The sequence below is a fragment of the Pleurodeles waltl genome, chromosome 2_2 (assembly GCF_031143425.1).
Source record: "Pleurodeles waltl isolate 20211129_DDA chromosome 2_2, aPleWal1.hap1.20221129, whole genome shotgun sequence".
In the NCBI taxonomy this organism is placed as follows: domain Eukaryota; kingdom Metazoa; phylum Chordata; class Amphibia; order Caudata; family Salamandridae; genus Pleurodeles; species Pleurodeles waltl.
In genome coordinates, this window is record NC_090439.1 from 349,220,839 (window position 1) to 349,242,066 (window position 21,228).

Here is a 21,228-nt window from a genome sequence, read left to right on the forward strand (position 1 = left end):
CCAACTTCCTACAACCCTGAAACAAGCAATGTGCTCAGCACCAGTTCTAAAAGCTCCAGATTATTCTTAGCAGTTCATTGTGCAGACAGATGCCTCTGAACATGGGATAGGGGCAGTTTTGTCCCAAACAAATGATGATGGCCTTGACCAGCCTGTTGCTTTCATTAGCAGGAGGTTACTCCCCAGGGAGCAGCGTTGGAGTGCCATTGAGAGGGAGGCCTTTGCTGTGGTTTGGTCCCTGAACAAGCTGAGACCATACCTCTTTGGGACTCACTTCCTAGTTCAAACTGACCACAGACCTCTCAAATGGCTGATGCAAATGAAAGGTGAAAATCCTAAACTGTTGAGGTGGTCCATCTCCCTACAGGGAATGGACTTTATAGTGGAACACAGACCTGGGACTGCCCATGCCAATGCAGATGGCCTTTCCAGGTTCTTCCACTTAGAAAATGAAGACTCTCTTGGGAAAGGTTAGTCTCATCCTCTTTCGTTTGGGGGGGGGGGGTTGTGTAAGGAAATGCCTCCTTGGCATGGTTGCCCCCTGACTTTTTGCCTTTGCTGATGCTATGTTTACAATTGAAAGTGTGCTGAGGCCTGCTAACCAGGCCCCAGCACCAGTGTTCTTTCCCTAACCTGTACTTTTGTATCCACAATTGGCAGACCCTGGCATCCAGATAAGTCCCTTGTAACTGGTACTTCTAGTACCAAGGGCTCTGATGCCAAGGAAGGTCTCTAAGGGCTGCAGCATGTCTTATGCCACCCTGGAGACCTCTCAGTCAGCACAGACACACTGCTTGCCAGCTTGTGTGTGCTAGTGAGGACAAAACGAGTAAGTCGACATGGCACTCCCCTCAGGGTGCCATGCCAGCCTCTCACTGCCTATGCAGTATAGGTAAGACACCCCTCTAGCAGGCCTTACAGCCCTAAGGCAGGGTGCACTATACCATAGGTGAGGGTACCAGTGCATGAGCACTGTACCCCTACAGTGTCTAAGCAAAACCTTAGACATTGTAAGTGCAGGGTAGCCATAAGAGTATATGGTCTGGGAGTCTGTTTTACACGAACTCCACAGCACCATAATGGCTACACTGAAAACTGGGAAGTTTGGTATCAAACTTCTCAGCACAATAAATGCACACTGATGCCAGTGTACATTTTATTGCAAAATACACCCCAGAGGGCACCTTAGAGGTGCCCCCTGAAACTTAACCGACCATCTGTGTAGGCTGACTAGTTCCAGCAGCCTGCCACACTAGAGACATGTTGCTGGCCCCATGGGGAGAGTGCCTTTGTCACTCTGAGGCCAGTAACAAAGCCTGCACTGGGTGGAGATGCTAACACCTCCCCCAGGCAGGAGCTGTAACACCTGGCGGTGAGCCTCAAAGGCTCACCCCTTTGTCACAGCACCGCAGGACACTCCAGCTAGTGGAGTTGCCCGCCCCCTCCGGCCCCGGCCCTCACTTTTGGCGGCAAGGCCGGAGAAAATAATGAGAATAACAAGGAGGAGTCACTGGCCAGTCAGGACAGCCCCTAAGGTGTCCTGAGCTGAGGTGACTCTAACTTTTAGAAATCCTCCATCTTGCAGATGGAGGATTCCCCCAATAGGGTTAGGATTGTGACCCCCTCCCCTTGGGAGGAGGCACAAAGAGGGTGTACCCACCCTCAGGGCTAGTAGCCATTGGCTACTAACCCCCCAGACCTAAACACGCCCTTAAATTTAGTATTTAAGGGCTACCCTGAACCCTAGAAAATTAGATTCCTGCAACAACAAGAAGAAGGACTGCCTAGCTGAAAACCCCTGCAGAGGAAGACCAGAAGACAACAACTGCCTTGGCTTTAGAAACTCACCGGCCTGTCTCCTGCCTTCCAAAGAACTCTGCTCCAGCGACGCCTTCCAAAGGGACCAGCGACCTCTGCATCCTCTGAGGACTGCCCTGCTTTGACGACGACAAGAAACTCCCGAGGACAGTGGACCTGCTCTAAAAAGACTGCAACTTTGTTTCAAGAAGCAGCTTTAAAGAACCCTGCAACTCCCCGCAAGAAGCGTGAGACTTGCAACACTGCACCCGGCGACCCCGACTCGGCTGGTGGAGAACCAACACCTCAGGGAGGACCCCCGGACTACTCTACAACTGTGAGTACCAAAACCTGTCCCCCCTGAGCCCCCACAGCGCCGCCTGCAGAGGGAATCCCGAGGCTTCCCCTGACCGCGACTCTCTGAAACCTAAGTCCCGACGCCTGGAAAAGACCCTGCACCCGCAGTCCCCAGGACCTGAAGGACCGGACTTTCACTGCAGAAGTGACCCCCAGGAGTCCCTCTCCCTTGCCCAAGTGGAGGTTTCCCCGAGGAAGCCCCCCCTTGCCTGCCTGCAGCGCTGAAGAGATCCCTTGATCTCTCATTGACTTACATTGCGAACCCGACGCTTGTTCTAACACTGCACCCGGCCGCCCCCGCGCCGCTGAGGGTGACATTTCTGTGTGGGCTTGTGTCCCCCCCAGTGCCCTACAAAACCCCCCTGGTCTGCCCTCCGACGACGCGGGTACTCACCTGCAAGCAGACCGGAACCGGGGCACCCCCTTCTCTCCATTCTAGCCTATGCGTTTTGGGCACCACTTTGAACTCTGCACCTGACCGGCCCTGAGCTGCTGGTGTGGTAACTTTGGGGTTGCTCTGAACCCCCAACGGTGGGCTACCTTGGACCAAGAACTGAACCCTGTAAGTGTCTTACTTACCTGGTAAAACTAACAAAAACTTACCTCCCCCAGGAACTGTGAAAATTGCACTGTGTCCACTTTTAAAGTAGCTATTTGTGAATAACTTGAAAAGTATACATGCAATTGAAATGATTCAAAGTTCCTAATGTACTTACCTGGAATACCTTTCAAACAAGATATTACATGTTAAATTTGAACCTGTGGTTCTTAAAATAAACTAAGAAAATATATTTTTCTATAACAAAACCTATTGGCTGGATTTGTCTCTGAGTGTGTGTACCTCATTTATTGTCTATGTGTATGTACAACAAATGCTTAACACTACTCCTTGGATAAGCCTACTGCTCGACCACACTACCACAAAATAGAGCATTAGTATTATCTATTTTTACCACTATTTTACCTCTAAGGGGAACCCTTGGACTCTGTGCATGCTATTCCTTACTTTGAAATAGCACATACAGAGCCAACTTCCTACAACGCGCCTTAGACTTCAGCTCACTTAGAATGTTCTGGGCTTTCCCAGTGGAAAACAAGGATGCTTGGCCACCCTTCCAGAGCATAGACTGGAATTATAAGGAGGCTGGGCCTCAAACTGTGTGGCCAATTCGGTGCGGTGGTAGACGGTCGATGCAACCCTATTTCCCATCTTTCATAGTTCACTCCTGGATGGTCTTCCTTCTGCAACTCATGCAAGGTCTTTTGCTTCATCATGCATCGGTAAAGGGAACATGTGCACAACATGAAAACTTCTATTATTTCCAAGAAGGATAACATCACCCCACAAGGATATCACATGTTCTGTAGAAAGAAGTAAGGGCATAACACAGGGCCCCATATCTCCTGCGCTACGTGAGGCCTGGGCTCCTTGTTCTGGGGAAGGGGCAGTTCAGCTACCTGTCATCTTCACCCGGGGTGTGAAGGGCATCCATGTACTTCACAGCAGGACCCCCCAGGTTTTGTTATGCCCCTGGCCTGTAGAGGATGTTTTATTTTTATTATCACCTGTGATTTGAAGAAGAAGTCAAATAAATCCTAAATATACATTTGGTAGAGTACACTACGTACATATTTTATTTTTTTGATATACCTACAAACTAACTTGATCTGTAATGATGTCAAAGAAAAGAAATCACTGCCAATGGTCTTCTTCAGCAGGTAAGGGTGCTAGATTTGTAAATGTGTGGCTGTGTTGGCCAATGCTCAGAAGGTATAATGTTGGATTTGTTGAGAATGCATCATATCAACTCCACTGAAATTATTTCTACCAAATATCACTATTTTCAGTGAGGCCATCATGTAGCTGGGGAACTCGAACTGACCATTGTCCAGCACATGTACTTAAAATGGCTTCCCTGTTCCCTCACTATGTCTGAGTATCGACAAAGACAAAGCAGAGGCATATCTGCTCTAGCAGATATGTCCTCACATGCAATATAATGCACTCTGCCTTAGGGCTGTAAGGCCTGCTGTGAGGGTGACTTACATATATTGCATGCAGTGTTAGGGAACATGGTACATGTGTGCCATGTTTTGCTGTCACTTTTAGCTGAAGCAAGACATGCAGCCTACAATGGCAGTTTGCCTGTGCTAGCTGAGTGGTCCCTGAGGGTGGCACAATACATGGTGCAGCCTTTGGGGACTTTCTTTGATACATATGCCCTAGGTACCAGGGGTTCCATTTACTTGAGACTTACATTGGTACCAAAGGTATGGCCAATTGGGCAACAATTGCACAGTTTCAGGGAAAGAGATCTGGCACTGGAGACCTGGTTAGCAGGAACCCAGTGCACTTTCAGTCATAACTGCATCAAATACCAGGCAAAAGGTGGGATAGAAAAGGCAGCCGAAGGAAAGAATGCACTGCTGCAGGAGAGAGGTGGGATGTGAATGTTGTGAATTCTTTGAGGATGAGAGAGATTGAATGATAATTATAGATGCAAATTATACATTCTGTAAACTGAATTATGCAAAATACAAATAGCACTAATTTCATACTTTCAAATGGAAAGTTCAATCTATAAGTAGACCAAGCTGGTACTTGGCCCTGTTGTTGTCTGATTATGCACAAAGATTTGTGATAGGCAAGCAACAATGGGCACTCATCTCACTCAGCTGTGTTACTAGCATCTCATTCATATTGTGGTTCATTTTCATTTTAAGCTTGGTAAACTATGAGAATGAAATATTCAAATAAAGGGGTTTTAGCAAACAAAAGCAAATTAAAAATAATAGTTTAGGTTACAGTGGAAAGATTTTCAAGGACTGCCATGCCAACCTAGGCATGTCAGTTCAACTTTAATGATGTCATCAACCAGGAACACCACTAAAAACAAAAAGGCAAACTGCTAGACACTCAATAGATACCGACAATACAGTCTGGGACTTCATGACATTGCACATAGGTCTACCATTTTTAGGCTGCCAATCAGAGTCAACCTCAAACAAAGAATTCCAGTGAGAAGCATACAATACACAGGGCTTTTTTGCAATTTACTTACCTCTGCAGTTTCTAGCAACTACAGCATCCCCATAGAATCCATCAGCACACATCTCACAGTGCTTTCCAGCAGTGTTTTCAATGCATTTCAAACATTCTCCAGTGACTGCATCACAGTGGCCAGGCTCCGAAGGGTCAACGTTGCCATTGCAGTCACATGGAACACATGACCCACCCGGTAATGATGGATTTCCATAATATCCATTGGAGCATCTTAATAAAAAAAGACGTTTGTAAATGTAACTTAAATAATCACATCAAAAGCGAGTTTCAATATTTGTTCTGTAGTTATTGTAAATTCAGTCCAAATATATTTACAACAGAGTTGAAGTTCAAGCAATTTGATATTAGATGCCAAGCTTTCTAAATACAATGTCGGCACCCAAAAGAAAGTGTTGTGCATTTTTAAAATATGGTTTAAATTAAATTCAACTTATATTGCCTTGTCACACTGTGAGGCGTTTAGGATGAGCTAATATTTTTATTTTTTGTCATTTAAGGGCATATGAATAGCATATCAGCCACAGGAAAGGGAATTCTGAATTAATCCAAACTGTACAGGGCTTTGGCATATAACCCTAAATCCTGTGAATTATGATCATAGCACTTGATCAGGGCTGTCTATGCAGAGAATCTACTGAAAGTACATGAACTGACTAGAGCGGGGACAGAAAGAAGGAGAGAGTATGCTTCAAATACAAAGACAAGAAGCTAAAAGGGTGAGATCTACAGAGAGGATCAATGTGTGTGTATTTGTGTGTTTTATTTGGACAAAATGCAGTCATATAAGACTCCATATTTCACAGGGAAATATGGGTTTAATCCTCATCATGATAGCCTTGCACTTCTATGCAAAGCTTTACCATTTTCACAGTTACTAAGATTAAGTGGTATGAAAGACCAACTTATGCGGCCAGGTAATCAAAATTATGCGGCACATTCTCTGGCAGTACCATTTTCATCCATTTGAGCCAGAAACAACTTTTTTATTCAATCAATACATTACATATCTTAACAGACAATGTATGTGCTAAATGCAGTTAATCCACGGTACACCATGCAACTACAGAGCTGGATAAATTATCTGGCCCTCATTACTGTCCATTGTTTTGTCAACGTAATCATGAAAGTTAAAGGAAAAATTAACATTCTTATTCTAGTCAGTGTCTACTGTTAGCTGACGACTGTAGGAAAGTACCCTCTTTTTGGCATGGTTACCCTGCTTCTTGCCTGCTTTCAGTGTGTTTTGACTGTTTTTACTGGGATCCTGCTAACCAGGACCCCAGTGATTGTGCTCTCTCTCTCTCTCTAAATTTGGTTACTTAAGACTGCACACACCACAATTGGCATACTGGTGCCTCCATATAAGTCCCTAGTATATGATGCTTAGGTACCCAGGGCATTGGGGCACCAGGGGTTCCCCATGGGCTGCAGCATGTATACTGCCACCCATGAGAGCACATGCAAAATCTGTCTGCAGGCCTGCAAATGCAGCCTGCATGAAATGGTGCATGCACCCTTTCCCTACAGGGCACTACACCAGGTCACTGTAAGTCAACTCAATGCTAGGCCCTCCTAGCCCAGAGGACAGGGTGCAAGTACCTGTGTGTGTGAGCACCCCAGCATGAGCAGAGGTGCCCCCAAAAACTCCAGCTCAATTTTCCTTTGCGGGGAAGTTATTTTACCTGTGTACTGGACATAGGCCACTACCTGTGTCCATCTACATAATGGTAACTCCAAACCTGTGCATGTTTGGTATCAAACATGTCAGAATCATACCCCAATACTGTTGCAAGTATTGGCTGTATGATTCCATGCACTCTGTGGGGCTCCTTAAAGGGACCTCCAGCTTTGCTCCTACCAGGTTGCAGGGTTTTCCCAGGCAGCCAGCGCTGCTGCCATCCTGCAGACAGGTTTCTGCCCTCCTGCTGCTTGACCAGCTCAAGCCCAGGAAAGCAGAACAAAGGATTTTCTTTGGGATAGGGAGACAACACCCTCTCCCTCGGAAATAGGTGTTAAATGGCTTGAGAGGGGTAGTCTCCTCAAGCCACTGGTGTGCCTTGAAGGGCACATTGGGTTCCCTCCTTGCATAAACTGGTTTGCACCAGTCCAGAGACCCCTGGCCCCTGCCCTGGTGTGAAACTGTGCATAGGAAAGGGGCGTGACCACTTCCCTGTCCATCACCACCCTAGAGGTGGTGCCCAGAGCTCCTCCAGGTGACTCTGACAGCTTGAATCCAAGGTGGGCAGAGGCCCCTGGGAGCATTTGAGTGGCTAGGTCAGGTTGGTGACATCTGAGGACCCTCCTGATAGGTGGTCACCCTGCTAGGTGACCAATCCCCCTTTCTGGGCTATTTAGGGTCTGCCTCTTGGATGGGTCCTCAGATTTGTTGTGCAAGATTCCAGCAGGACTCCTCTGTATTGTTTACTTCATCTTCTGGCCACTGGGATTGCAACTGGACACTCCAGGAACCGACAATCTGCAACTCCAGCGACGACTACACTCTGCAACATTGTTTCTCCGGCTCCTTCCAGCAACTGCAACATTTCCCCAGCTGTGCATCCCCTGAGGGTGATGAGACTTCAGCCTGCACAAGAAGTATGAAGGAATCTCCCTTCCTTAGAGTGAAGGAGTCACTCCCCTGCATCCGCAGGCACCAACTGCAACGACAACCAGCTGGGTGGATCTTCTCTCCTCCAGAGCTGCGTGGATCTTGCATCACAGGTGGTGGTCTGGTGTGGTCCCCTTGGTCCTCTCTACAGGGTGTCCAACTTGGGAGACAGTAAGCCCTTGTCTCTCCTTGCAGGACAGTACCCCTGAGCACTGTGACTCTTGCAGCTACCAAGGCTTGCTTGTTCCTCTTCCAAGGGATCTTCTGCTCCATGTAGACCCGGTCCCCAGCACTTCTTCCTGCAAAGCACAATCTCCTGCCTGCTACTCTGGTGTCCACCATTGGGTTCCACTGGTGTGGTCCTGTTTTTTGCATTGTTCAAATTTTAAGTCCCCATGTTAGCCAATGGGATGACCAGGCAACTTACGTCTGCACTACTGGTAGAAATGGGGTCTTCTAGATACTCACCTCTTGGGGTTCCATACTCTCCCAGCCCTTGGCTAACTACTCCATATCCTCTGGTGGGGGTCCCATTCTCACATTCCCCTATTTTAGTATATGGTTTGGCTCCTCCATAGGGCCCCTGTTTTTTCTTGTGTTTTTATGCTTACCATTGGTAGTTACCTGGGAATATTTTGTGTGTACTTACCTCAAGAGAGTGGGGATTGCCTATAGCACACCTTCATTTTTGCTGCACTGTGTGATTCCTTTCATATGTGATAAGTGAATGTGTGACTACTGTGGTATTGCAAGTGCTTCACACTTTTCTTAGATAATTCTGCTCACCACAGCTACCACTAGAGAGACTTGGCTTCCTAGACACTGTAACACTTACTAACAAGGGTTGCCTGGATGTGGTTGAAGGTGCCAATAATATAGGTGTCCACCAAACACCAGGCCAGCCTCCTACAGATTGTATTTTAGATTCCTATTCATTTGAGTCCTTGAATCAACAGTCTAGCTATTCCTAAAGTGAAGCTATACATTATAAGGTGTTAAAGTGTAACTCAGTGCTTCCTTAGGGGAGAGCGAGCTTTGCCACCGTGAAAAATTACTTTAGAGATTTTTTATTTCCGCCAGGACATGTAAAACTTAAGAACACAGGTCTAACATTTAAATACCATGCACCCTGCCCTGTGGGAACTTAGGGCTCAAATATGGGGTGGCCAGTAGTTATTACAACGAACAGTTTAGGCCTGGCAAATAATTTATTTGGCCAGGCCAGTCTTGAGTCATGCTTTCACTAGGTGCTGAGGCCCGCTAGTGACATGTAACTTACAGGCAATAGGTATACTGAGGAAAATATAATGGGGACTTACAGGTAGGGTAAATATGCCAATTAGGTATTTGCCAACTGCACATATACTTTAGGGGCAGAACACATACACTGGACACTGCACTTCTAGTGTTCTGAGTCAGTAAACCACCACTAAATCTATTTAAACGTAATGGATAAAAGTGAGGGGATCCTGCAAAAAGGTAATTTCCTTACATAAGTTAATTATACCAATCAGGAATTTACCAACTGGGCCATGTTTAAAGGGGAACCACAGGAGCTTTACCATTGGTTAGCATGGATAAAGTGCACTGAGTTCTTAAGCTCGCAAACATGTAGGGTTCAGCAAAAGATGAAAAATCTGGAGTGACCACACATAAAAGGCAGATTTCCTACATGTACCGTGCAATGTGGTAGCGTATGGCCATCTCTAAGCCCTGGTGACATTTATAAACTTTTGACATTGTGGTTTATGAAATCACTAGAACCCCAACTCAATCACATTACACGGTTACACGTTACCTATGTTGCAAAGTGAACCCTTTTTTAGGTCGTCACCCCCAATTTTGCAAGTTTTGGGGGGACTCACCTACTGATAATCATGAACTCCAACACTGGAACACTGCTGTCCAGTGCCTAGTGTATGTGCTTAGAACCCTTAAACATGACAAAAATGAATAAAAATGTGGCACATTTGGCTTTCCAATAAGGTCATAGTATGTGTTCCATAAGTATACCCACAGCATTGACAGTTTAATACCCCTTGTGGACTGCAGGAACTATTGTCCCATCCACTACCCTGACAACAAAAATATGGCTTCAGGTTTACCCTGTGTAGCCTTACAGCAGCAGTTGAACCTTGCTGCCCTGGACTGTCAAAATCACAATTTCACAAGTAGGAACGCCTGATTTTAAACATTAAATAAACCACTCTTAGGCACACCTTGCTGTCCACAAGGCAGGGTGCATAATATTTAGGAGTGGAACATGTGTGACATTAGAAATGACATGTTACCACAGTGACTTGGCTCAAAATGACATTGTCACTGGTCAATGTACAAAATACACAAAATGTGTATACAGTTTTTGATACTATGATATGATTATTATATGTATTTTTCTGAAACATAAAGAAATGAGAAAAATACACTTGACGGTTGTAGGAAATTGGCTCTGTATGCACTATTTCAAAGTAAGGAATAGTATGCACAGAGTCCAAGGGTTCCCCTTAGAGGTAAGATAGTGGCAAAAAGAGATAATACTAATGCTCTATTTTGTGGTAGTGTGGTCGAACAGTAGGCTTATCAAAGGAGTAGTGTTAAGCATTTGTTGTACACACACAGGCAATAAATGAGGAACACACACTCAGAGACAATTCCAGGCCAATAGGTTTTTGTATAGAAAAATATATTTTCTTAGTTTATTTTAAGAACCACAGGTTCAAATTTTACATGTAATACTTCAAATGAAAGGTATTGCAGGTAGGTACTTTAGGAACTTTGAATAATCAAAATAGCATACACAGTTTTCATATAAATCACATATAGCTATTTTAAAACTAGACAGTGCAATTTTCAATAGTTCCTGGGGGGAGTAAGAGTTTGTTAGTTTTTGCAGGTAAGTAAACCACCTACGGGGTTCAAGTTTGGGTCCAAGGTAGCCCACTGTTGGGGGTTCAGAGCAACCCCAAAGATACCACACCAGCAGCTCAGGGACGGTCAGGTGCAGAGGTCAAAGTGGTGCCCAAAACACATAGGCTTCAATGGAGAAGGGGGTGCCCCGGTTCCAGTCTGCCAGCAGGTAAGTACCTGCGTCTTCGGAGGGCAGACAAGGGGGGTTTTGTAGGGCACTGGGGGGGACACAAGTCAGCACAGAAAGTACACCCTCAGCAGCACGGGGGCGGCCGGGTGCAGTGTGCAAACACGCGTCAGGTTTTCAATAGGTTTCAATGGGAGACCAAGGGGTCTCTTCAGCGATGCAGACAGGCAAGGGGGGGGCTCCTCGGGGTAGCCACCACCTGGGCAAGGGAGAGGGCCTCCTGGGGGTCACTCCTGCACTGGAGTTCGGATCCTTCAGGTCCTGGGGGCTGCGGGTGTAGAGTCTTTACCAGGTGTCGGGATCTGAGAAGCAGGCAGTCGCGGTCAGGGGGAGCCTCGGGATTCACTGTGCAGGCTTCGCTGTGGGGGCTCAGGGGGGCAACTCTGGCTACTCACGTTCTCGCAGTCGCCGGGGAGTCCTCCCTGAAGTGATTGTTCTCCACAAGTCGAGCCGACGGGAAACGCAAGTTGTTTTAAGGTTGCTCCTTTGTAACAAAGTTGCAGTCTTGGGTGAACAGGGCTGCTGTTCTCGGGAGTTCTTGGTCCTTCTAGAGCAGGGCAGTCCTCTGAGGATTCAGAGGTCTCTGGTCCCTGGGGAAAGCGTCGCTGGAGCAGTGTCTTTAGAAGTGGGGAGACAGGCCAGTAGAGCTGGGGCCAAAGCAGTTGGTGTCTCCGTCTTCTCTGCAGGGTTTTTCAGCTTAGCAGTCCTCTTCTTCTTAGGTTGCAGGAATCTAGTTTCCTAGGTTCTGGGGAGCCCCTAAATACAGAATTTAGGGGTGTGTTTAGGTCTGGGAGGGCAGTAGCCAATGGCTACTAGCCGTGAGGGTGGCTACACCCTCTTTGTGCCTCCTCCCAAGGGGAGGGGGTCACATTCCTATACCTATTGAGTCACCTCAGCTCAGGTTGCCTTAGGGGCTGTCCTGACTGGCTACTGACTCCTCCTTGTTTTTCTCATTATCTCCTCCGGCCTTGCCACCAAAAGTGGGGCTGTGGCCGGAGGGGGCGGGCAACTCCACTAGCTGGAATGCCCTGGGGTGCTGTAACAAAGGGGGTGAGCTTTTGAGGCTCACCGCCAGGTGTTACAGTTCCTGCAAGGGGGAGGAGATAAGCATCTCCACCCAGTACAGGCTTTGTTACTAGCCACAGAGTGACAAAGGCACTCTCCCCATGTGGCCAGCAACATGTCTCGAGTGTGGCAGGCTGTTAAAAGCAGTCAGCCTACACGGGTAGTTGGTTAAGGTTTCAGGGGACACCTCTAAGGTGCCCTCTGGGATATATGCTACAATAAAATGTACACTGGCATCAGTGTGCATTTATTGTGCTGAGAAGTTTGATACCAAACGTCACAGTTTTCAGTGTAGCCATTATGGTGCTGTGGAGTTCGTGCATGACAGACTCCCAGACCATATACTCTTATGGCTACCTTGCACTTACAATGTCTAAGGTTTTGCTTAGACACTGTAGGGGCACAGTGCCAATGCACTGGTGCCCTCACCTATGGTATAGAGCACCCTGCCTTAGGGCTGTAAGGCCTGCTAGAGGGGTGACTTATCTATACTGCATAGGCAGTGTGAGGTTGGCATGGCACCCTGAGGGGAGTGCCATGTCGACTTACTTGTTTTGTCCTCACCAGCACACACAAGCTGGCAAGCAGTGTGTCTGTGCTGAGTGAGGGGTCCCCAGGGTGGCATAAGATATGCTGCAGCCCTTCGAGACCTTCCCTGGCATCAGGGCCCTTGGTACCAGGGGTAGCAGTTACAAGGGACTTACCTGGATGCCAGGGTGTGCCAATTGTGGAAACAAAAGTACAGGTTAGGGAAAGAACACTGGTGCTGGGGCCTGGTTAGCAGGCCTCAGCACACTTTCAAATCAAAACTTAGCATCAGCAAAGGCAAAAAGTCAGGGGGTAACCATGCCAAGGAGGCATTTCCTTATACAACCCACCCCCCAAACGAAAGAGGATGAGACTAACCTTTCCCAAGAGAGTCTTAATTTTCTAAGTGGAAGAACCTGGAAAGGCCATCTGCATTGGCATGGGCAGTCCCAGGTCTGTGTTCCACTATAAAGTCCATTTCCTGTAGGGAGATGGACCACCTCAACAGTTTTGGAATTTCACCTTTCATTTGCATCAGCCATCTGAGAGGTCTGTGGTCAGTTTGAACTGCAAAGTGAGTACCAAAGAGGTATGGTCTCAGCTTCTTCAGGGACCAAACCACAGCAAAGGCCTCCCTCTCAATGGCACTCCAACTCTGCTCCCTGGGGAGTAACCTCCTGCTAATGAAAGCAACAGGCTGGTCAAGGCCATCTTCATTTGTTTGCCCCTATCCCATGTTCAGAGGAATCTGTCTGTACAATGAACTGCTTGGAGTAATCTGGAGCTTTTAGAACTGGTGCTGTGCACATTGCTTGTTTCAGGGTGTCAAAGGCCTGTTGGCATTCTACAGTCCTGTTTACCTTCTTGGGCATTTTCTTGGAGGTATGTTCTGTGAGGGCTGTCACTATGGATCCATATCCCTTCACAAACCTCCTGGGGTACCCAGTCAAGCCAAGGAATGCCCTGACTTGAGTCTGGGTTTTTGGAGCCGCCCAGTCCAGAATAGTCTGGATCTTAGGCTGGAGTGGCTGAACTTGGCCTCCACCTACAAGGTGTCCCAAGTAAACCACAGTTCCCTGCCCTATCTGGCATTTGGATGCCTTGATAGAGAGGCCTGCTGATTGCAGAGCCTTCAAAACCTTCTTCAGGTGGACAAGGTGATCCTGCCAGCTTGAGCTAAAGACAGAAATATCGTCAAGATAAGCTGCACTAAAGGACTCCAAGCCAGCAAGGACTTGATTCACCAACCTTTGGAAGGTGGCAGGGGCATTCTTTAAACCAAAGGGCATAACAGTAAACTGATAATGCCCATCAGGTGTGGAGAATGCTGTATTTTCTTTTGCTCCTGGTGCCATTTTGATTTGCCAGTACCCTGCTGTTAAGTCAAAGGTACTTAAGAATTTGGCAGCACCTAATTTATCAATCAGTTCATCAGCCCTTGGAATGGGATGGGCATCTGTCTTGGTGACAGAATTAAGTCCTCTTTAATCCACACAAAACCTCATCTCTCTTTTTCCATCTTTGGTGTGAGGTTTGGGGACTAAGACCACTAGGCTAGCCCAGGGGCTGTCAGAGTGCTCAATGACTCCCAATTCCAGCATCTTGTGGACTTCCACCTTGATGCTTTCCTTAACTTGGTCAGACTGTCTGAATATTTTGTTTTTGACAGGCATGCTGTCTCCTGTGTCCACATCATGGGTACACAGGTGTGTCTGACCAGGGGTTAGGGAAAAGAGCTCAGCAAACTGTTGCAGGACGTTCCTACAATCAGATTGCTGTTGGCTAGAGAGGGTGTCTGAGTAGATCACTCCATCAACTGAGCCATCTTTAGGGTTTGTGGAGAGGAGATCAGGGAGAGGTTCACTCTCAGCTTCCTGGTCCTCATCTGTTACCATCAACAGATTCACATCAGCCCTGTCATGGAAGAGCTTAAGGCGGTTCACATGGATCACCCTCTTGGGGCTCCTGTTAGTGCCTAGGTCCACCAGGTAGGTGACCTGACTCTTCTTTTCTAGCACTGGGTAAGGGCCACTCCATTTGTCCTGAAGTGCCCTGGGAGCCACAGGCTCCAGAACCCAGACTTTCTGCCCTGGTTGAAATTCAACCATTGCAGCCTTTTGGTCATACCAAAACTTCTGGAGCTGTTGGCTGGCCTCAAGGTTTTTACTTGCCTTTTCCATGTACTCTGCCATCCTTGAACGTAGGCCAAGTACATAGTCCACTATATCTTGCTTAGGCTCATGAAGAGGTCTTTCCCAGCCTTCTTTCACAAGAGCTAGTGGTCCCCTTACAGGGTGGCCAAACAGAAGTTCAAAGGGTGAGAACCCTACTCCCTTCTGAGGCACCTCTCTGTAAGCGAAAAGCAAATATGGCAAGAGGACATCCCATCTCCTTTTGAGTTTTTCAGGGAGCTCCATGATCATGCCTTTTAATGTCTTGTTGAATCTCTCAACAAGGCCATTAGTTTGTGGATGGTATGGTGTAGTGAATTTATAAGTCACTCCACACTCATTTCACATGTGTTTCAGGTATGCTGACATGAAGTTGGTACCTCTGTCAGACACCACCTCCTTAGGAAAACCCACTCTGGTAAAAATACCAATGAGGACCTTGGCTACTGCAGGGGCAGTAGTCGACCTAAGGGGAATAGCTTCAGGGTATCTAGTAGCATGATCCACTCCTACTAGTATGTACATGTTCCCTGAGGCTGTGGGAGGTTCAAGTGGACCCACTATGTCCACACCCACTCTTTCAAAGTGGACCCCCACCACTGGAAGTGGAATGAGGGGGGCCTTTGGGTGTCCACCTGTCTTACCACTGGCTTGACAGGTGGTACAGGAGACACAAAACTCCTTGACCTTCTGGGACATGCTGGGCCAATAGAAGTGGTTGACTAGTCTCTCCCACGTCTTGGTTTGTCCGAAATGCCTAGCAAGAGGAATATCATGGGCTAAGGTCAGTATGAACTCCCTAAACTCCTGAGGCACTACCACTCTCCTAGTGGCACCAGGTTTGGGATCTCTTGCCTCAGTGTAAAGGAGTCCATCTTCCCAATAGACCCTATGTGTTCCAGTTTTCTTGCCATTGGACTCTTCAGCAGCTTGCTGCCTAAGGCCTTCAAGAGAGGGACAGGTTTCTTGCCCCTTACACAACTGCTCCCTTGAGGGTCCCCCTGGGCCTAAGAGCTCAACCTGATAAGGTTCTAACTCCAGAGGCTCAGTTCCCTCAGAGGGCAGAACTTCTTCTTGGGAAGAGAGGTTCTCTTTGTGTTGTTGTGTTGCAGCTGGTTTCCCAGTTGTCTTTCCTTTTCTCTTGGTAGGCTGGGCCCTTTTTCCAGGCTCCAACTCTACTTTTTCACCCTGAGCCTTGCACTGTGCCCTTGTCTTGACACACACCAGTTCAGGGATACCCAGCATGGCTGCATGGGTTTTCAGTTCTACCTCAGCCCATGCTGAGGACTCCAGGTCATTTCCAAGCAAACAGTCTACTGGGATATTTGAGGAGACCACCACCTGTTTCAGGCCATTGACCCTCTCCCCACTCTAAAGTTACCATAGCCATGGGATGTACTTAAGTCTGATTGTCAGCGTTGGTGACTGGATAAGTTTGTCCAGCCAGGTATTGACCAGGGGAAACCAGTTTCTCTGTCACCATGGTGACACTGGCACCTGTATCCCTCAGGCCTTCTTTACTTGTCCCATTAATTAAGAGCTGCTGCCTGTATTTTTGCATGTTAGTAGGCCAGGCAGCCAGTGTGGCTAAATCCACCCCACCCTCAGAGACTAATGTAGCTTCAGTGTGACACCTGATTTGCTCTGGGCACACTGTTTATCCCACTTGGAGACTAGCCATTCCAGTGTTAGCTGGAGTGGAGTTAGAAGTGGTACTTTTCTTGGGACAGGCCATGTCTCCAGTTTGGTGTCCAGGCTGATTACAGCTACGACACCAGGCCTTTTTGGGATCAAAGTTTTTACCCTTGTACCCAAAATTGTTTTGTGAAGAGGCTCGGGCCCACCCTCCTGTGCAGGTTTTTGGGGGCCTGTAGAAGACTCTTTACTATTTTTGTTTTTGGATGTCTCAACACTCTTCCCCTGGGGAGGCTTTGTGACCCCTTTCTCTTGGTCACCCCCTGTGGAAGTCTTGGTCACCCTAGTCTTGACCCAATGGTCCGCCTTCTTTCCCAATTCTTGGGGAGAAATTGGTCCTAGGTCTACCAGATGCTGATGCAGTTTATCATTTGAACAATTACTTAATAGGTGTTCCTTCACAAATAAATTGTACAGCCCATCATAATCATTTACACCACTGCCTTGAATCCAACCATCCAGTGTTTTCACTGAGTAGTCCACAAAATCAACCCAGGTCTGGCTCGAGGTTTTTTGAGCCCCCCTGAATCTAATTCTATACTACTCAGTGGAGAATCCAAAGCCCTCAATCAGGGTTCCCTTCATGAGGTCATAAGATTCTGCATCTTTTCCAGAGAGTGTGAGGAGTCTATCCCTACACTTTCCAGTGAACATTTCCCAAAGGAGAGCACCCCAGTGAGATCTGTTCACTTTTCTGGTTGCACAAGCCCTCTCAAAAGCTTTGAACCATTTGGTGATGTCATCACCATCTTCATATTTAGTTACAATCCCTTTAGGGATATTCAACATGTCAGGAGAATCTCTGACCCTATCTATGTTGCTGCCACCATGGATGGGACCAAAACCCATCTCTTGTCTTTCCCTTTCTATGACTAGGAGCTGTCTCTCTAAAGCCAATCTTTTGGCCATCCTGGCTAACAGGAGGTCATCTTCATTGAGGCTCTCCTCAAAGATTACAGAGGTGCTGGACCCTCCTGTGAGGGAAGCAGCATCTCTGACTATTATAGTTGGAGACAGGGCTTGAGGGGCCCTGATCTCCCTAATTAGGACTGGAGGGGCGGAAGTCTCCTCCAAGTCACTAACTTCATCCTCTGGGAGGTCATCCTTAGAGGGGTTGGCTTTCTCAAACTCTGCCAGCAGCTCCTGGAGCTGTAGTTTGGAAGGTCTTAGGCCAACTGGTATTTTCTTTATTTTGCAGAGAGACCTTAGCAATTCATCTTAAGGTGGAGGTAAGGGGTGATGTTGAGTTCCATCACATTCTCTTCTGCACTAGACATTATGGCCCTCATTCTAACCCTGGCGGTGTAACACCGTCAGGGCAGAGGGCAGAGGAAGCACCGCCAACAGGCTGGCGGTGCTTCCAGGGCCATTCTGACCGCGGCGGTAACGCCGCGGTCAGAAAAGGGGAACCTGCGTTTCCCGACGGTTTTCCCCTGGCCCAGGGAATCCCCATGGCGGCGCTGTAAGCAGCGCCGCCATGGGGATTCCGACCCCCTTACCGCCAGCCTGTTCCTGGCGGTTTTCACCGGCAGGAATAGGCTGGCGGTAACGGGTGTCGTGCCCGAGGCATGGGCAGTGCAGGGGCCCCCTAACAGGGCCCCACCATGATTTTCACTGTCTGCTGAGCAGACAGTGAAAATCGCGACGGGTGCCACTGCACCCGTCGCACCCCTGCAACTCCGCCGGCTCCATTCGGAGCCGGCATCCTCGTTGCAGGGGCATTTCCGCTGGGCCGGCGGGCGCTCTTTTGGAGAGCGCCCGCCGGCCCAGCGGAAATGTATGAATGGCCGCCGCGGTCTTTTGACCGCGGTGCGGTCATTTGTCGGCGGGACCTAAGAATCTAAAACTATTTCTAGAACTTAATTCAAACTTTCACAAAACTTTTAAACTCTAAAAGAAATGCTAACAGGGACTAGCACAGGCCCTAGCAGGACTTTTAAGAATTTTGAAAAATAGTTCAAATTGCAATAATCTATTTCTAATTGTCGTGTGATCAGGTATTGGCTGAGTAGTCCAGCAAATGCAAAGTCTTGTACCCCACCGCTGATCCACCAATGTAGGAAGTTGGCTCTGTACGCACTATTTCAAAGTAAGGAATAGTATGCACAGAGTCCAAGGGTTCCCCTTAGAGGTAAGATAGTGGTAAAAAGAGATAATACTAATGCTCTATTTTGTGGTAGTGTGGCCGAGCAGTAGGCTTATCAAAGGAGTAGTTTTAAGCATTTGTTGTACACACACAGGCAATAAATGAGGAACACACACTCAGAGACAATTCCAGGCCAATAGGTTTTTGTATAGAAAAATATATTTTCTTAGTTTATTTTAAGAACCACAGGTTCAAATTCTACATGTAATACTTTGCATGAAAGGTATTGCAGGCAAGTACTTTAGGAACTTTGAATAATCACAATAGCATATATACTTTTCAAATAAAACACATATAGCTATTTTAAAACTAGACACAGTGCAATTAACACAGTTCCTAGGGGAGGTAAGTAATTGTTAGTTCTTGTAGGTAAGTAAACCACCTACGGGGTTCAAGTTTGGGTCCAAGGTAGCCCACCGTTGGGGGTTCAGAGCAACCCCAAAGTTACCACACCAGCAGCTCAGGGCCGGTCAGGTGCAGAGGTCAAAGTAGTGCCCAAAACGCATAGGCTTCAATGGAGAAGGGGGTGCCCCGGTTCCAGTCTGCCAGCAGGTAAGTACCTGCGTCTTCGGAGGGCAGACCAGGGGGGGTTTACTAGGGCACCTAGGGGGACACAAGTCAGCACAGAAAGTACACCCTCAGCAGCACGGAGGCAGCCGGGTGCAGTGTGCAAACACGCGTCGTGTTTTCAATAGGTTTCAATGGGAGACCAAGGGTTCTCTTCAGCGATGCAGGCAGGCAAGGGGGGGCTCCTCGGGGTAGCCTCCGCCTGGGCAAGGGAGTGGGCCTCCTGGGGGTCACTCCTGCACTGGAGTTCGGATCCTTCAGGTCCTGGGGGCTGCGGGTGCAGAGTCTTTACCAGGCGTCGGGATCTGAGGAGCAGGCAGTCGCGGTCAGGGGGAGCCTCTGGATTCCCTCTGCAGGCGTCGCTGTGGGGGCTCAGGGGGGGGCAACTCTGGCTACTCACGGTCTCGCAGTCGCCGGGGAGTCCTCCCTGAAGTGATTGTTCTCCACAAGTCGAGCCGGGGGCGTCGGGTGCAGAGTAGCAAGTCTCACGCTTCCGGCGGGAAACGCAAGTTGTTTTAAGGTTGCTCCTTTGTAACAAAGTTGCAGTCTTGGGTGAACAGGGCCGCCGTCCTCAGGAGTTCTTGGTCTTTCTAGAGCAGGGCAGTCCTCTGAGGATTCCGAGGTCGCTAGTCACTGGGGAAAGCGTTCCTTGAGCAGTGTCTTTAGAAGTGGGGAGACAGGCTGGTAGAGATGGGGCCAAAGCAGTTGGTGTCTCCGTCTTCTCTGCAGGATTTTTCAGCTTAGCAGTCCTCTTCTTCTTAGGTTGCAGGAATCTAGTTTCCTAGGTTCTGGGGAGCCCCTAAATACAGAATTTAGGGGTGTGTTTAGGTCTGGGAGGGCAGTAGCCAATGGCTACTAGCCCTGAGGGTTGCTACACCCTCTTTGTGCCTCCTCCCAAGGGGAGGGGGTCACATTCCTATCCCTATTGGGGGAATCCTCCATCCGCAAGATGGAGGATTTCTAAAAGTCAGAGTCACCTCAGCTCAGGTTGCCTTAGGGGCTGTCCTGACTGGCCAGTGACTCCTCCTTGTTTTTCTCATTATCTCCTCCGGCCTTGCCGCCAAGAGTGGGGCCGTGGCCGGAGGGGGCGGGCAACTCCACTAGCTGGAATGCCCTGGGGTGCTGTAACAAAGGGGGTGAGCCTTTGAGGCTCACCGCCAGGTGTTACAGTTCCTGCAAGGGGGAGGTGATAAGCATCTCCACCCAGTACAGGCTTTGTTACTAGCCACAGAGTGACAAAGGCACTCTCCCCATGTGGCCAGCAACATGTCTCGAGTGTGGCAGGCTGTTAAAATCCGTCAGCCTACACGGGTAGTTGGTTAAGGTTTCAGGGGGCACCTCTAAGGTGCCCTCTGGGGTGTATGCTACAATAAAATGTACACTGGCATCAGTGTGCATTTATTGTGCTGAGAAGTTTGATACCAAACTTCATTTCACAGTTTTCAGTGTAGCCATTATGGTGCTGTGGAGTTCGTGCATGACAGACTCCCAGACCATATACTCTTATGGCTACCCTGCACTTACAATGTTTAAGGTTTTGCTTAGACACTGTAGGGGCACAGTGCTCATGCACTGGTGCCCTCACCTATTGTATAGTGCACCCTGCCTTAGGGCTGTAAGGCCTGCTAGAGGGGTGACTTATCTATACTGCATAGGCAGTGTGAGGTTGGCATGGCACCCTGAGGGGAGTGCCATGTCGACTTACTCATTTTGTCCTCACCAGCACACACAAGCTGGCAAGCAGTGTGTCTGTGCTGAGAGAGGGGTCCCCAGGGTGGCATAAGATATGCTGCAGCCCTTCGAGACCTTCCCTGGCATCAGGGCCCTTGGTACCAGGGGTACCAGTTACAAGGGACTTACCTGGATGCCAGGGTGTGCCAATTGTGGAAACAAAAGTACAGGTTAGGGAAAGAACACTGGTGCTGGGGCCTGGTTAGCAGGCCTCAGCACACTTTCAAATCAAAACTTAGCATCAGCAAAGGCAAAAAGTCAGGGGGTAACCATGCCAAGGAGGCATTTCCTTACAACTGTCTGAGCCATGACACTCTATATATAATAATGAATAGAGTAATTTACATTTGGTTGCCGGTGTTTTTTTTTTTCTTTTGTATATTGAGTTTGTTTCCCATGCCCCAG

General features: G+C 48.2%; 1 protein-coding gene across 1 annotated transcript in view; it reads right to left on the reverse strand.

Moving 5' to 3' along the window:
- LAMA1 (laminin subunit alpha 1) overlaps window positions 1-21,228 on the reverse strand; it is a 979,910-nt gene that overhangs the window by 653,159 nt on the left and 305,523 nt on the right. Inside the window, exon 19 of the mRNA XM_069219856.1 lies at window positions 5,217-5,428. Coding sequence (XP_069075957.1) covers window positions 5,217-5,428 — 212 coding nt within the window. The remainder of the gene's footprint in view (window positions 1-5,216; window positions 5,429-21,228) is intronic.